At 51.2% G+C, this 15,507-nt stretch overlaps 1 protein-coding gene across 1 annotated transcript in view; it reads left to right on the forward strand.

The window, feature by feature from the left end:
- Nucleotides 1–15,507, forward strand: part of GABBR2 (gamma-aminobutyric acid type B receptor subunit 2) — a 343,152-nt gene that overhangs the window by 269,788 nt on the left and 57,857 nt on the right. The window contains exon 12 of the mRNA XM_027616869.2: nucleotides 9,949–10,056. Within this exon, the coding sequence (XP_027472670.1) occupies nucleotides 9,949–10,056 (108 nt within the window). The remainder of the gene's footprint in view (nucleotides 1–9,948; nucleotides 10,057–15,507) is intronic.

Consider the following 15,507-nt stretch of genomic DNA (forward strand, 5'->3'; position numbering starts at 1 on the left):
AGAATGAGAGATAGAGAGCACGAGAGGGAAGAGGGTCAGAGGGAGAAGCAGACTCCCCGCTGAACAGGGAGCCCGATGCGGAACTCGATCCCGGGACCCCAGGATCATGACCTGAGCCGAAGGCAGTCGCTTAACCAACTGAGCCACCCAGGCGCCCTTTTTAACTTTTTATTAAAGCATACACCTCCCCCCCCCAAACACATATCATAAGTGTCTAACTTAGTGAATTTTCACAAACCGAACTCAGCTGTGAATCCAGCATGCTGACCAGGAAACAGACCACTGCTCGCCTCCTGGGAGTGCTACCTGTCTTCCTCTAGTCGCGCTCCACAACCCCCTCAAGGGTAACCACCACCCTGTCCAAAGCAGCTTTGGATAAGATCGACCAGCAGTACCTCAATGAGTTTGTGGGTGGTCAGGAACCTGGAGAGGAAGACACCCAGAATGATTTGAAAGTTCATGAAGAAAACACCACCACTGAAGAGTTAGAGGCATTGGGAGAGTCTTTAGGAAAAGGTGATGATAATAAGGACACGGACATCATTACCAAGTTCCTTAAGTTTCTTCTTGGTGTTTGGACTAAAGAATTGAATGCCAAAGAAGATTATGTGAAGCGCAGTGTGCAGGGCAAACTGAACAGTGCTACTCAAAAACAAATTGAGTCCTATCTCAAACCCCTTTGCAGAAAGCTACGGAAAAGGAATCTTCCTGCTGATGTTAAAGAATCCATAACAGATATTATTAAATTCTTGTTGCAGAGAGAATATGTAAATGTACGTTACCATGCTGGGCAGCACTATCATGGTGATGAGCTTATCTAGGTTGTGTGTGCATAATACGTTCATTTGGTGTGGGAGTATTTTACACAGGAGCTTTAAGAATAAATGCGAAAAAGGGGCGCCTGGGTGGCTCAGTTGGTTAAGCGACTGCCTTCGGCTCAGGTCATGATCCTGGAGTCCTGGGATCGAGTCCCACATCGGGCTTCCTGCTCAGCAGGGAGTCTGCTTCTCCCTCTGACCCTCTTCCCTCTCGTGCTTTCTATCTCTCGTTCTCTCTCTCTCTCAAATAAATAAATAAAATCTTAAAAAAAAAAGAATAAATGAATTAGTAGTAAAAAAACAAACAAAACCTTTTATCTAATTCATTGTCAGCTTTATTATTAGGCATTGATAATAAGCTTTTCTGATCACACACACAAAAAAATGCCCCTCCATGAGCACGTGAATCACCTGGGGGGCACGGTGAATGCAGATTCTGACTCAGGAGTTCTGGGGTGCTCCTGAGACGCCGCATCTCTAACAAGCTCCCAGACCACACCCAGAGTACAAAGGTCAAGTTTAGAACCCTGCTTTATTTCCATGTTTGTCTCTTGGAGACTGATCATGGAAGAGAAAGGGAAGCATCAGAAACCTTGTCCCTGGGCCTCCCCGCTGAAATTTCTGGAAGCAGAGCAGCCCCATCACAGGAGGCAAGGTTGGATTCTGGGTCCTGAAGCGTGCTCTCAGCCATCCACGCTGCTCACAAGAGGTGTATGAATGATCTCAGGACGGGCAGCAACTGGGAAGAGTGGGGTGGTGGGGGTGCAGGCACTGGATTAAGGGGCAGGAGGCCCTCTTCTAGTCCTCGTGGGATGCTGGGATTTTCTGACTCTGACTCAAAAGGCACCACCCACCTGGCCTCCCAGGAAGTTCAAGTCTAGGAAGAATTAGTGATGCTTTGAGTTAAAAGGCCATAAACGTCTGTGATGTTTCTTGCTTGCGTATTTCCTTCTGAGGCAGTTGAGAGATAACCTGTTGTAATAATGTGGTTGGGGGGTGGGGGCTGTCTCAGCCTACAATCCTGTGCTTTTGCATCTGGCCATGGCAGAGTGCTTTGTGATTTTGGAAGGTGGCTGAGAGCCTGGGCCAGGGGATGCCCGGAGTGTCCCACGGTGGCCTTGCCTGGCAGGATCAGACTAGGGGAGGGAGGCAGCCAAAGGGACTGGAGCTGGACTGCCAGGGCCTGTTGGGGCCAACTGGAGTCTTGGAGAGGCTGCAGCACCCCTCTTACAGTGGCGGCCTCCCCACCCCATCTCTACCCCGGGCCATCCAGGGCCTTTGGTGGTGAAGGGCTCCCTCTGGCTTTGAGAAGGGCACCAGAGGCTCCCAGACCCTCCAGCAGATGATGTGCTCCCAGCCCACACACCCTCATGTGGGTCTCTCCATGCCCTGGGTCTGGTCCTATACATCATTCATCCCTGTGATAACATCTCCCAGGCACTGACTGTGTGCTAGGGCCTGTGGGCACAGGGCTGGGCTGCGTAGACCGCCGCCCTCAGGGAGCTGGCTGTGTAGACAGGAAGATGTAGGCAAACAAGTAACTATCATTCGGGATGTTGTATGCCCTAACTGGGGGCGCCTCGGGGAGGGAGTGAGGGCCAAAAGTGAAGGAATAGATCAGGGAAGACTTTAAATAGGGGACCCCTCAGAATGAGCAGCAGTTACTTCTAGAAGTCCTGAAACATGCCTCTTACTTGCCACGAGTTTCATAGTGGCTGTAGTCACTATGGTGCATCCACTCTCCCCTCCCCCTCTTGGCCCAGCCCCTACTCATCTGCATCCTCAGTCCCCCAAGCTGCATGGAGGCACCCCCCCACCCATGCCCACACCCCATGCCCCCAGGCTGCCACCACCCATCTCGAAAACATCACGCATCCAGAAAATTCGCCAGCTTCTCGTGGCCCAGACCCCTGCTGGGGTCGCGGAGGGAAGGGGAAAAAGGCCTCTTCCCTCACTCTGTGTTCTGACGCCTGAGTAAGGGCCACCAAATGCACTGTGTGGGCATCAGGGGCAGTGGGAGTTGGATCTCATCTGGTGGTCTGCTCAGTTCTTCAGCTGGGAGGGCCTTAAGGAGGGGGTTCTTTCAAAAGGGCCCTGGGGGGGGGTTGCCTCTCAGAAATTCCTCCTCCCAAAAGGGAGGCCTTTCTCTGATTTGCCCAAGGTTCCTAAGATGCCCCCATTGGGCCCAGAGTACCCCTTTTTGCACCTAGCATCTCCCGTGGCCCCCTGAATCGTACCTCCCCTCCCCCAGAAAGGTTTTGCTGTGCTCCAAACCGTAGAGGGCCTTTTCTGTTCAGATCTTGCTTCAAGGACCCTGGGCAAGACAGGATCTTCTGGAGCAGTTTATAGAGCATGGTCTTCAAAGGCTGATTGCCTCAGGACACATATCAAATCTCACCCCTTGCCCCAGGAAGATGTACATAATAGAGGCTTGGGTCTTGCTTTTGGACTTTCTGGGTCTTCTTTACCTACCTTCTCACTACTGATTGCCTGGAGTGAACGGTCAGAATGAAACAAAAGGTTTTAGAACCTCACTGGACAATGGGAAAGCGTCTTGCTCCCCAGCATCCAACCAGCCCCCAGAGCTTCCCTACCATCTGCCTTCCCGGCCTCGGGCCCGTATGCCTCTGTCGTGGCAGGAGGCCCAGAGCATGGGGGTCCCAGTCATCTGTCAGACCTGCAAGGGAGGCTGTGTGTCCATTTGCCCACTGGTCCCCCAAAGAGCAATGAAAGCCCTTCCCTCTGCCAGGCAGGCCTTCCTGAAATCAGTAGAACAAGCAGCTGAGCAGAACTGTTCTGGGCATAGATCTTTCTTTCCATTTGGAGATGTGTCTAATTGTTTTTTCCGTTTTCATAGCTGAGACTGATATGGGTATCACCTGCCTCAAGTTCTCCCTGCCTCAGGGATGTAAGTGTTCAAGGCAGTGTGCGGAGGGGGGCAGCCACTGAGGGGAGGAAAGAAAGACCTTACTGGTAGAAGAGTAAATATGTTTAAGACTTTGGGAGAAAAAATGAAGTAGCTGTTTATCTTATGTTGATGAATCAGTAGAGACTTTAGTGGAAACAGAACCCTAGAGCCCCTCAGAACCTTCTGGTTTGTTTGGCCTCATAGAGACACACAGAAGGGAGATACCCGGGGCATCATCAAGGAAGTGCCGGAAATGCCTCGGTGCAGGAGATGCCCCTACAGCATTCCTACAGGGAGTCCTCTAAGCTCTGCTTGAATATGTGGAGTGATGGGGATCTCACTACCTAACAACATGCTTTGGGTAGAAGGGACCACGGATGGCATGAACTCAGCCTTTTTTTGCCATCCAATGCTCCAGTTCCCTCTATAGTCTTCTTTTCGTGTGCTTGGCTCAGGCACGTTTCTGATGACAAAGAGCTCATTACCTCCTAAGCTGGCTCATCCAGCCTGATCACGCCCTCCCCACCCAGTGCCGGCCCCAGAGACTGAAAGGCGAGCACTGTAGGCCCTGCCTCCCAGTAGCCGCCATCTGGTGGGAGAGGTGGACAGGTGATCAGATAGACATCTCAGGGTGGCCAGCGCAGCAGAGATGTGCATGAGGGCACAGGTCTCAAGGAGGAGGGGGCCGTGATCTCCCTGCAAGGTCTGGGAGGGCTTCTCAGAGGAGGTGGCTCATGAGTTTGGATTTCAGAGGACAACTAAGAATAAGAATCTGTGAAGACCAGAGAGAGGAATAGCCTTCCGGATAGAGGGAGTTGCTGGTGCCTGGCCCAACAGCATGAGCCAGAGCAGTCGGGGTAGGGAGCATTCAAGCAGCGTGGGATCGGTTGGGTGTGAAGTGCCCCGTGGGCGGTGGCCGGAAAGGGGCTACACCCTGCTAAGAATCCAGAGTCTAACCTGATGGTTCAGTGGGGGCAACGAAGGGTTTAAACACAGGAGACTTGCTTAGATTTACATTGGAGAACAGCCCCAGGACGGCAAGGGGGCAGGTCAGATGGATGAGCAGGAGGTGGGGGTAGAGGTGGGAAGAGCAGCCAGGGCTCCCCAGGTGGACCAGCGAGTGGTGGTAAGGAACACATGAACAAGAATCAGACATTGATTAAGAACCTCAGCCCCTCACACACCCTCGTTCCTCTAATCCTTACAACCATTCTATGAAGAAAGAGGCATCACTGTTCCCATTTCACAGATGAGGAAATCAAGGCGCAAAGACATTACACGACCTGCCCAGGTTCGCATGGATAGCAAGTGACAAAGCCAGGACTTGAACCCCTGTCAGCCTGACTCCGGAGCCCCTGCTTGTCATGACTGACCCAGATGGCAGCATGAGTACACAGAGGAGGGGGTGTACCAGCAAGAGACATGCAGTCAGATGGCCATCAGGCATTGCCTGGCAGAACACAAAATTTGCCACCGTGGGTCATACAGAGAGGCTCTAGTGGAGGGACTAGCTCCTGGGGTGCAGGAGGGTTAAGGAAGCAAACATGGGGGTCGAAGCACCTGGGGACTAGCAACCACAGGAAGCCCTTTACTCCTATGCTGGAAGGGATCGAGAGAGGAGTGTTTTCCAGAACCCAGAGAGGGCCTGAGCCATGTGAACAGACCCAGCTTCGGCCAGAGATACAGCTCCAAAGCAGCGGCAGCGGGGAGCACACACTCCATCTTCTCTCTCCTGGTACCCTCCACTCTCCTGATGGAACCTTCCAAGTCTAGCCGAAAGCCAGAGGGTGAGGGAACCCAGGAGGTGTGGGCACAGGGCCTCGCCTCTCAGACACAAGGAAGGGCAAAGCATGGTCTGGGCAGAAAGTGAGGCAGAAGCCAGGCTTAGGCGTTGAAGAGGAGAGTGGCGGTGGGGAGGATTCCCCAAGGGAGAGGACCTCCAGGTCCTTAACTGGGGTGACAGTGGATGGTGTGGGTAATGGCACCACTCCCTGAGTCGGGAGGAAATGGAGCTGCTCAAAGGAAGAGCCAATGGGCTCAACTTTGGCTGTGGAGTATGAAGTTTTATGACACAGCTAGGTATCACCTAGGTCTCTGGTGACAGTGGCATATGCAGGTCTGGAGCTCAGGAGAGAGAAGCTGGGACAGATATAAGGGACTTGTCAGCACAGAGAAAGTGGTTGACGCCTGAGAGTGGGGGTAATAACCCGGGGAAAGCCCTTAGAGGCAAAGAGAGTCCATTTCCATCTTAAAGAGATGGTGGAGGAGTGGGAGGAGAAAAACAAATAATTGTTTTGTCTGCAAAACCACCTCTTTTGCAGAGGTCTGCAGGACCCTGGGCCGAGCCAGCCCGTGGTGGGCAGCTCTGCCGGTGGGGGTCCCATTGTCCTGCTTTCAGAGTCTTTCCTCCAGTGTTGTTTCATCCTTGTCTGTGGGGCTGTCTTTAAATGGCATGTGAACATTACAGTGGGCAAGGTGACCCTCTGGGATCGTCTTGCGGAAGAATACAGCTTTTATTTATTTTTGGTTTTTATATAGAAAAATATGAAAGAAATTCAGCTTTACTAAAGTGTAATACTTGGAATGGCCCTGGAGCCCTGGTGCAGTGTCCAGTCGTCGGATGCAGGAACTCTCCAGAGAACTGCGTGGTTGATCGATCCATGATGCCAGACGACAATGGGGCGCTGTGCCAAGGGACTCCAAGACAACCCCCAGTTCAGCGATTCACTAGGAGGACTCAGCACATGGTCATACAGCAGTGATTTATTACAAAGAAAGAATATAGAGCAGAATCCGCAGGGAGTAAAGGCACATGGGGCAAAGTCTGCAGGAAACCAGGTGGGGGCTTCCACGTGCCTCTCCCAGCGGATCACACAGGACACCCTGAATGTCCCAGCAGTGCCTGGTGACAACACGTGTGAGACGCCATCCGAGGGAGGCTCACTGGAGACTTCGAGCCCGGGATTTTTGTTGGGGGCAGGTCACCTGGGCCCCCTCTGCTCAGCACGTACCAAAATTCCAGGGTCCCGGAAGGAGAGCAGGCGTGCAGCATAAACCGTGGTGTTGGCCCAAACAGCTCAGGCCAAGAGTCACTCTTATCATTGAGGGGATGGCGGGAACTGTCCCCAAATCCAAGTTCCCAGATGCCAGCCAAGGGTCAATCTGGCCAGCAGGCCCTTCTAAGGACGGGGTCGGGAACATGCTCCATTAACCCTTTCCTGCCCAGGCCCCTCGGCCATTCTTCGCTTTCCATTTATGGCAACATGTTGCTGTTTCCAGATGCCGGGTTAGATTTGTTATTATCAAGGTGTAACTAATTTATAGTATTGAGTCTTAATGAATTTAGCCTTACAAAAGCAGGCAAGTGGCCCAGAAATGATTACTTCAAAGAAAACATAAGTCAGAGCAACTCTAAGAATGCTAAGCACACTGGAGTGACATTTCCACCCAAAATAAGAGATCTTTGTTGGCCACATAAAAATCAAATGAGACGATTTCATCTCCTACCATCCTTTTTCAAATGTCCATGTTGCCTTTTATGTTCATGTTTCAAGTTGTTTTTTCTGATAGGAGAACATGGTCAAAACATTTGGAAGCCATTGTCTTAACATTCCTGCAAACCCGTTAGCATTATGAGTGTGTGGGCTAGCCTGCCTCCCTCCCCCTGTGTGCCCTGTCCCTTTGACAGCTGACTCCTGGGTGTGGATGAACCAGCTTTGGAGTAGGAACCTCTATCTGAGGAGGAGGCAGCAGGATGTAGGGGAGAGAGGGGAGGGGGGGCAAGGCTTTGGGTTCCAGGCTCAGCTCTGTGGCTGTGTGCCGTGGTTCAGAGAAATGTCTTAAATGACCTGAGTCTCTGAGTTTCTTCATCTGCAAAGTGGTTTTCTCACTCAACTGGTGGCTCAAAAAAAAAAAAAACTCTTTTGTTGTTGTTGTTTTATTTGTTTTTATCTTTATACACTTAATCTCCAGCCTAATAATACTTATCAAGTGAACAGATGAATGAATGAATGAATGAATGAATGAATGAATGATCTGTAAGGTCCTATGCAACTCTGACAGACTAGGGATTTGTGATCTGGTCTTTGATTAAGCTCAGGTCTAAATCCCCAATAATTGGGCATTATTATTCCTCCCGTGCCTGTTCTGTTCACTTTTCTTGCATTGTTGGATTATAGTATGGGTAATAATGTGGCCCTCCAGTGCCTTCTCTAAAGTACTGTGATTCATTCTCGCCTGTCTGATTTATCCTTGCTTTTGAAATTTAAAAAAAAAAAAGAAAAAGGTGACGTCTCCACCTGTCCCATTGTCAGCATTCGGACCTGAGCAATTGCTGTGATGCTGTCGTTCTTCCTTAGGGGGCAGCCTCACCATCTTCTCAGCCAGGTCCTGCTTTCACAAATAAAATGGATGGGGGCCTGGGTGGCTCAGTCGTTAAGCATCTGCCTTTGGCTCAGGTCATGATCCCAGGTCCCTGCTCCGCGGGAAGCCTGCTTCTCCCTCTCCCACTCCCCCTGCTTGTGTTCCTGCTTTCACTATGTCTCTCTCTGTGTGTCAAATAAATAAATAAATTCTTAGAAAAAACAAACAAACAAATAAAATGGAAAGGGGACATGTTCTGTCTCTGGAAACTGGAGGCTAGAGAGCCAAATTGCTAGAAAGGCAGAGTGAAGGTACTCCATGCAGGAATTCAGCTGGGAGCATTTCTGGGAACTTCCTACACAGGCTGAGGCACCCCTGGGCTGGAGGCTCAGGGTGTGGCCAGGCACACCTGCTGTGTCCGATTCCTTGGGACACGGGCGGCCTCACCTGTCCGCTCCAGCCTGGCTGTCTCCCTTTCTCCTACTCCATTCACCTTCCTGCTATGTTCAGCTGAGGTGCGGGGCGGGGGGAGGGGAGGTATCTTTCCAAGGGAACTTAGCACAACAGAGCTGAGGGAGAGGGGAGGAAAGACCAAAGCCCAGAATCGAAGCTCACAGCCACATGGTTTTTTCATCCCAGTGAGCGGGAGGCCCTAGGACTCCATGACACACAGCCTGGAACTAGGCAAGTCTGCTCAGTTTGGGAGGGTCTCCAGACCAGCCGGTGAGGGTGGAATCTGGAGAGGGTGGGGTCTGGCCGTGACAGCAGGGCAGGCAGGGAATCGGCATCCAGGATGCCCCCACGACCTAACAGATGGTGGCCAGCCATCCCAGCCTGCAGGGGTCCAGCCTGTCTGTCACCAACCCAGGGCCAGGGATCAGGAGATATTTAATCCTGGGGAACAGGTGAGAGCCAGATAGGGCCTTAGTCTGAGCAGGAACCTAAGGTCCATTGGTGGGCTCAGGGGCCAGGCTGGCCTGGTGCTGAGTATCCACACTCTGGAGTCACACAGTGCAGTAGGAACCACCCAGCGACCATGGCAGACAGGGCTGGATGGTAGGACCCAGGCAGCATTTGCTTCTCTCTTCTCCCAAGACCCAAGGAGGCAGGCCCCTAATGGGAGCAGGAAGGTCATGGCCCTCTGTTCTGGTCTTCCTCCCTAACTGAACAGCCCCTGCAATGGCCTGGAGCTGGCCTGGGTGCAGCTGCCAGCGAGGTGTCCCCGGGGCCAGCTCTGGCTGAGTCTTGCCATGCTCCACCAGAGTGGTGGATTTGCTGAGCCCTGGAGAAGGGCCACAGCAGGCTGGTTCTCCTGCCCAGTCTCAGCCCCTGTGGTTCAGGGCCCTCCCCTACCCGCTGCCCACAACCCGGGAGCTGGGAGTCCCATTGAAGAGGTTCCTGGGGCCATCTGGTCTCCTACGGACTCAGGTGAGGAGAAGTCAGCGATTATGTTCACCTCTGCAGATCTGTCTCCTCATCTGAAAAGCTCTAAAGAAGGAAGGGAAGGAGGGGGGAAGACCAGAAGGCTGGTCTGTCGTTCCTTAGTGACCCCTCAGTGCTCCTGGGCGCCTCTGTGCCTCTTCTGTGACTGGCTCCCTCTGGGTTGTGGGCCCATGGAAGGCAGAATTTGAACCTTTCAGGCCCTTGTGCCCAGGGCCCTGGGTCTAGTGAGTGGCTGATAGAACTGTCTATCAAATTGAGATATGATTGAAGGACTCTTGATGATAGTAAAACTCTACAGTATATAAGATAGAGCATCTGTCCCCATCACCTAGAATCTCCTTGTTGGAACATTCTCATAAATGGTGAGGTCGGTCCACCTAGGAGGTGTTAATGTCTCTCTTTTCTCATGACCTCTAGGTCAGGACCTGGATTCTCACCGTGGGCTACACAACTGCCTTTGGGGCAATGTTTGCAAAGACATGGAGGGTCCACGCCATCTTCAAAAATGTGAAAATGAAGAAGAAGGTAATCACTCCTGTTTCAAGATGTTTGCAGTGTTCACTTGGTGTTTATTTAGCAAATATTATTAGGCACCTACAGTGTGCTTAGCCCTGGGCTATTTGCTGGGGATTCAAGCTACACACAGAGCCCATCCCCAGCACCTTCAGCCTCCTCGTGAAATCAAACAGCTAACAAAGGATTTACAACACACAGTGGTAAAGGCTGGCTGGAAATGTCTAGGGGCAAGGGGGGGTACAAGCACTCAGGGAAGGCTTCATGTAGGAAGTGCCCCCGATGCTGAGACCTGGAGGGTGAGTGGGGGTTAGCTAGGCAGAGGCCCGTAGAGGGAACTGCACACATGGAGGCCTGGGGAGGGGCTGGGTGTGTTCCCACAGCTGCAAAGGCTCATTGCGGCCAGGACAGGGTATTTGCCAGGACAGGGTGCGAGACGAGCCACAGAAAGGAATCTGAACTTTAACTTGTGGGCAGTGAGGAGCCCTTACAAGAGGGGAGTGAAACAGGACACAGACCAAATGTAATGCTTCCATTTTCACAGAGGCCCTGAGAGAACAGGGCCTTCGTGTGGGTGGAGAGCCTTTGCCACCCGTGTGGTTACATGTAACCAGAACGTTGACTCGACTTGACTCTTAGGATGTAGTCCTAGAGAAACTCTCTCCACCACTGTCGTTTTAACTCTTCCGGTGGCATGGTTCTTCCCATGCTTCTAGAGAGAAAAACGAGTCTCATGACTTTGAAGGCCCTCTGGTCAGCAACTAACACGTGGAGTCTGTCATAATATTCAGAACTTCAAACTGCTTTCAAAGGCACAGCCTCCCCCGGCGCAGGCCTGCAGCGGGCCAGCTGCCTGGCCTGGGAGACGGTGTGCTGGGCTGCTTCTCTCCTTTGCAAGCCTGAGCTGTTTCCCTGTCATCCCCTTCCCAAGGTTTCCGAACCCTCTGGAGTTGGAGCTTGGAGCGGTGGAAGGAGCTGCCATGGTGCTTGCTAGGCCTGGTTAAGCAGACCCTTTAGACTCTCCTAGGGGGCTTTTGTGGGTTTTTCAAAGCCCCCAGATCCAGGACGTTCCCTCCTGCAGCGCCCTTGACATGGATGCCATACTCTCCCAGGGGACCGTGTGGCGATTCCCCCGCCCCCAGCCACATCTGGTGCACAGAAGGCATGCGTGCATCCTTTGCCCACACGGACTCAAGGGGTTGATCCCACTGCAGCAGCCGCCCCTCTTGTTCCGCCCCCTGGAGCATCTGACCTGCCGTGGGTCTTTGAGCAGACATCTTCCTCTTTCAGGGCCTCTATTTCCTTATCTGGAAAATGGGGCCATATTGAAATGGTACTATCTCCTGGGCTGTGGTTCTGCCTGGTACCCAGTGGCACCACTCATTCATCAGCCCCTCCACCTGCCAGGGCTGCTTTAGGAGCTACTGTCCGGATGAGGGAGGACTGTCGTCTCTGTTCTGCCCCCTGCCCCCTACCTGGACCACCTCAGGGAAACTGCAGGCTGCATTTACAGGGAGGAAAGAGTCTATTTCTGTCACCCACTACCTGTGCTCACCTGAAGGGCCCTCCCTCATGGGCCTCAGCAGCATTTGTGGCAACTCCCTTCTATCTGTAAAATGAGAAGCATGGCCCCCCAGTCCTTCTCAGTCCTGACTGCACATTTCAAGCAAACGGGAGCTTTTGAAAACTCCAGGAAGTAATCCAACCCAAGCCATTTGAAACCACCTCTCTGGGGCTGGAACTGAGCATCAGGAGTTTTTAAGACTTTCCCAGGTGATACTAATATACAGCCAGAGTGGAAGACCTCTGGTCTCTAGATCAGAGCTACTCAGAGTGTGGGCTGGACCAGCAGCATTGTAGGCATCACCTGGGAGCTTGTTAGAAATGCAGATTCTTGGGTTGTCTGGGTGGCTCGGTCAGTTGAGCATCTGACTCTTGATCTCAGCTCAGGTCTTGCTCTCAGGGTCGTAAGCTGGGGCCCCACGTTGGGTTCCACACTGGGCATGGAGCCTACTTTTAAAAAGAATGCAGAGGGGCACCTGGGTGGCTCAGTTGGTTAAGCATCTGCCTTTGGCTCAGGTCATGATCCCAGGGTCCTGGAATCGAGCCCCACATCGGGCTCCCTGCTCAGCAGGAAGCCTGCTTCTCCCTCTCCCACTCCCCCTGCTTGTGCTCTCTCTCTCTCTCTCTGACAAATAAAATCTTAAAAAAAAAAAAAAAGAGAGAGCAGAAATGCAAATTTTCAAGCCCCACCCTAGCCCTAAGAATCAGAATCCTGGGGTGGAGCCTAGGATCCTGCCTTCTCTCACCAGCGCCCCACCCCAGCCATGCGGATGCAAGCCAAAGTTTGAGAAGGCGCACCAAGGGACCAAGGGACTTCTAGGGCCCCTCCTGCACGGTGGCTGTGGTTAGAATTGCTCTGCCATTTATGACAACCCATCTTGGCTTCAAAGAATCACAGTGTTGATTCCTTTGTGTCAATATGTGATTCATCCATATTGTCATCGGTAATAAAGAACTGGCCCTTATTTTCCATTACTCATGTGATCGCTGAGCAAGAACACTCCCAATTGTCTGGCAACAATTGACAAAACATGTCAGGGAAGACGTGGGGAGTTCAGTCATCTGAGAGCTCTACGGGGGCGGGGCTGTGGTGTGGCCACACCTGCTGTGGGGCCTGAGCAAGGCAACTGGAACTCAGGCTGGCGGTGGGCCAGGGGCCCTGGGAAGGGGCTTGTTTGAGAAACTGCCAAAGACTTTGAGTACAAGATTTGGTCACCAGTGTTGTCTGGTACGAAAATGACTAAGGCTAGATGAACACACCATCCCAGGGGGAGAAACTTTTTGTTCTAGTTTTGCTTTCTAGTTATTCCAGAACAGTTTGCAGTGCTGCTGCCAAGCGTCCCTTATCAACAAAGAAGAGGAGGTTAAAGGTGTAGAAGAGAAATTTATACCTTATATGGATCCAAAGCTCAAGTGAGGGAACCAAATTGTCTTAAAAGGGTTGTGGCAAGTACAGGTCAAAACTGGAATCAAATTCCCCATGAGTCCAACCCTTTATGTAGCCAAGGTTGGTTTTTATTGTTGTTGTCTTGTTTTATTGGTTTCTTTTAAAGTTTAGACTTTTTTTTTAAGATGGGTCCTTTCCTTTGTTTACCGACATGTTTACTAGATTTACCTAAGTTTGAAAATGCAATATACACTGTTTTTCATAGTCTTTTTATCTTTCTCTTCCTTTCCTGGCTCGAGCCTCCTCCCCCCAACCCACAATGGCATGCCCTCCCCAACACACATACACAAACTTCACCCCATATGGCCACATTTTTAAAGACATTAAAGGAAAAGAAGCCTTTTAAAGGACATATTGACATGTGAGGACTTAATGCTTCCAAATCTGGTGTTTTTATGGCATGTTACTGTTTTTTTCTAAAGCTCAATCATAAAATCTTGAATTGGAAGACTTACTACGGTCTTTAGTCTGCCTCTTAATAGGACCAAATTGAGACATTGAGGCAAGAGCAGAGATGAGATCTTTTGTTCTGGAGGCAGATATTTTTTTGGAGCACAATGCAAGCTCACTCCAGGGGCACCTGGCTGGCTCAGTCAGTGGAGCAGGCGACTCTTGATCTCGGGGTAGTGAGTTTGAGCCCCATGTCCGTTGTAGAAATTACTTTTAAAAATTTTGTTAATTAAAATAAAAAGCAAGTTCACATGTGACTTGGTACTGTTGCAGATGGTAACATGGGGACAGACCTTCACGTGGGCTCAACTTTAGCAAAATGCCAAGAGAGAGCTTTCAGCAGCTTCACCAGGGAGCACCAGTCATCTGAGTGATATGCATTGCCCAACTCCTGGGGCACCATTCACTTTGTACTCCCCTGGAATGGTGTCCTTGAAACTAGGCGATTTGTTGGTCCTAGCAGAAGGCCAGTCTGAATCAGTCAAAATATCTAAAGTCTCTTGAAGAAATAAACAAATGCTCTGTTTCTCAAGAAATAAACAAATGCTCTTTTCAGGAATCAGACAACTTTTTCTGTAAAAAGCCAGATAGCCAAATATGGACTTTGCCGGCCATAGAGCTGCTGTTGCAACCACTGAACTCTGCTGTTGGAGAATGAAAACAGCCATAGACAAATACATAAATGAATGGATATGGCTGTGTTCCAATAAAACTTTATTTACAAAAACAAACAGTGGGCCAAATCCGTAGTTTGCTGATCCCTGCTCTAAACAACAATGGAAAGTGACATTTAATAATAATAGCCGACAGCCATTGAACAGTTATAATAAACCAGACTTTGGTAATCTAAGACAGTTTATGTGATTAGTGCCCCATTTTGTAGATGAGGGAACTGGCTCAGAGTTAAGAAACTTACCCCAGGCCACACAGCTCATTAGTAAGATTCACACTCAAATCTAATTCCAGAACCTGAGTTTAATCATTATTACTGTATGCCTTTGCAGCCACTGGGAATGGAGCACTAGTAACCTCCTGGCTTCAGAGAGAGAGCTCAATGTGATAACATCGGGGTGTACTGACATAATCAGTACTGAGCACATTCAAGGTCACTGCCTCCTGGAAGGTAGACCGTGAAGAGTCATAGACCTTTTGTCTCAGGGGATCTGGAGGTGATGACCTTGGCTGGTGGGGGAGATTTGGGGAGGGAGAAAGAACTCAGAGGCTGAAGCCAGCAACTCCGCCTGCCTGATACGGCACCACCATCTTCCTGACCATCAGGATAGTCAATACTCTGAATCGAGCCTCCTCCCTGCTCACCAGGACACCTGCACCAACTCCTAACTGGCCTCCTATTGCAGGCTCCCCTCCTCGGCTCTACCCTACCATGCTGCAGAGAGCTCCCCACCATGATGCTTCAACGTCCAGCAGCCCCATGTAGAGGCCCCATTCCAGTGTCATGCAGGCTTTTCCCCTCCAGCTAACCCCCTCTCCAGCCACCCCACCCACCCCACTCACACAGAGCCTCTCACGGAAAGACGAGGGTGTTTCAGACAAAAGAACCAGCACCTACAAAGGTCTGGAGGGAAAAAAATCACAACTCAGCCAGAGACTCGGGAGTGGTTAAGCATTGACAAGTCCATGTGTGTGTTTGGGGAGTAGTCAGGCCAAACTCGGGAAAGGCCTTGAATGCCAAGCGAAGGAGTTTGGCTGGATTTATCACCCAGGTGATGGGGAGTCACAGGAGAATCCTGAGCCAGGGCTGACATGATGCGGTCACTCCCCTGACCCAGCAGCCCCTCAGCTCTTCCAGCTGCTTCCTCTGTCTGACGTCCCTTTTCCCCAGCGGCCTCCAGCAGCTCCTCCGTGAAGCCACCTCATCACCTCCCCGCACCCTCATGGATTCATCCAATGCAAGTCTGTCTCTCCTCCCAACCTTCTGGACCCCTCGAGGGCAGCATCAGTGTCTGTCCTTCTCTGCATCTCCAATGCCCAGCACAGGGCCT

Source organism: Zalophus californianus, chromosome 13, assembly GCF_009762305.2.
Source record: "Zalophus californianus isolate mZalCal1 chromosome 13, mZalCal1.pri.v2, whole genome shotgun sequence".
NCBI classification, from domain to species: Eukaryota; Metazoa; Chordata; class Mammalia; order Carnivora; family Otariidae; genus Zalophus; species Zalophus californianus.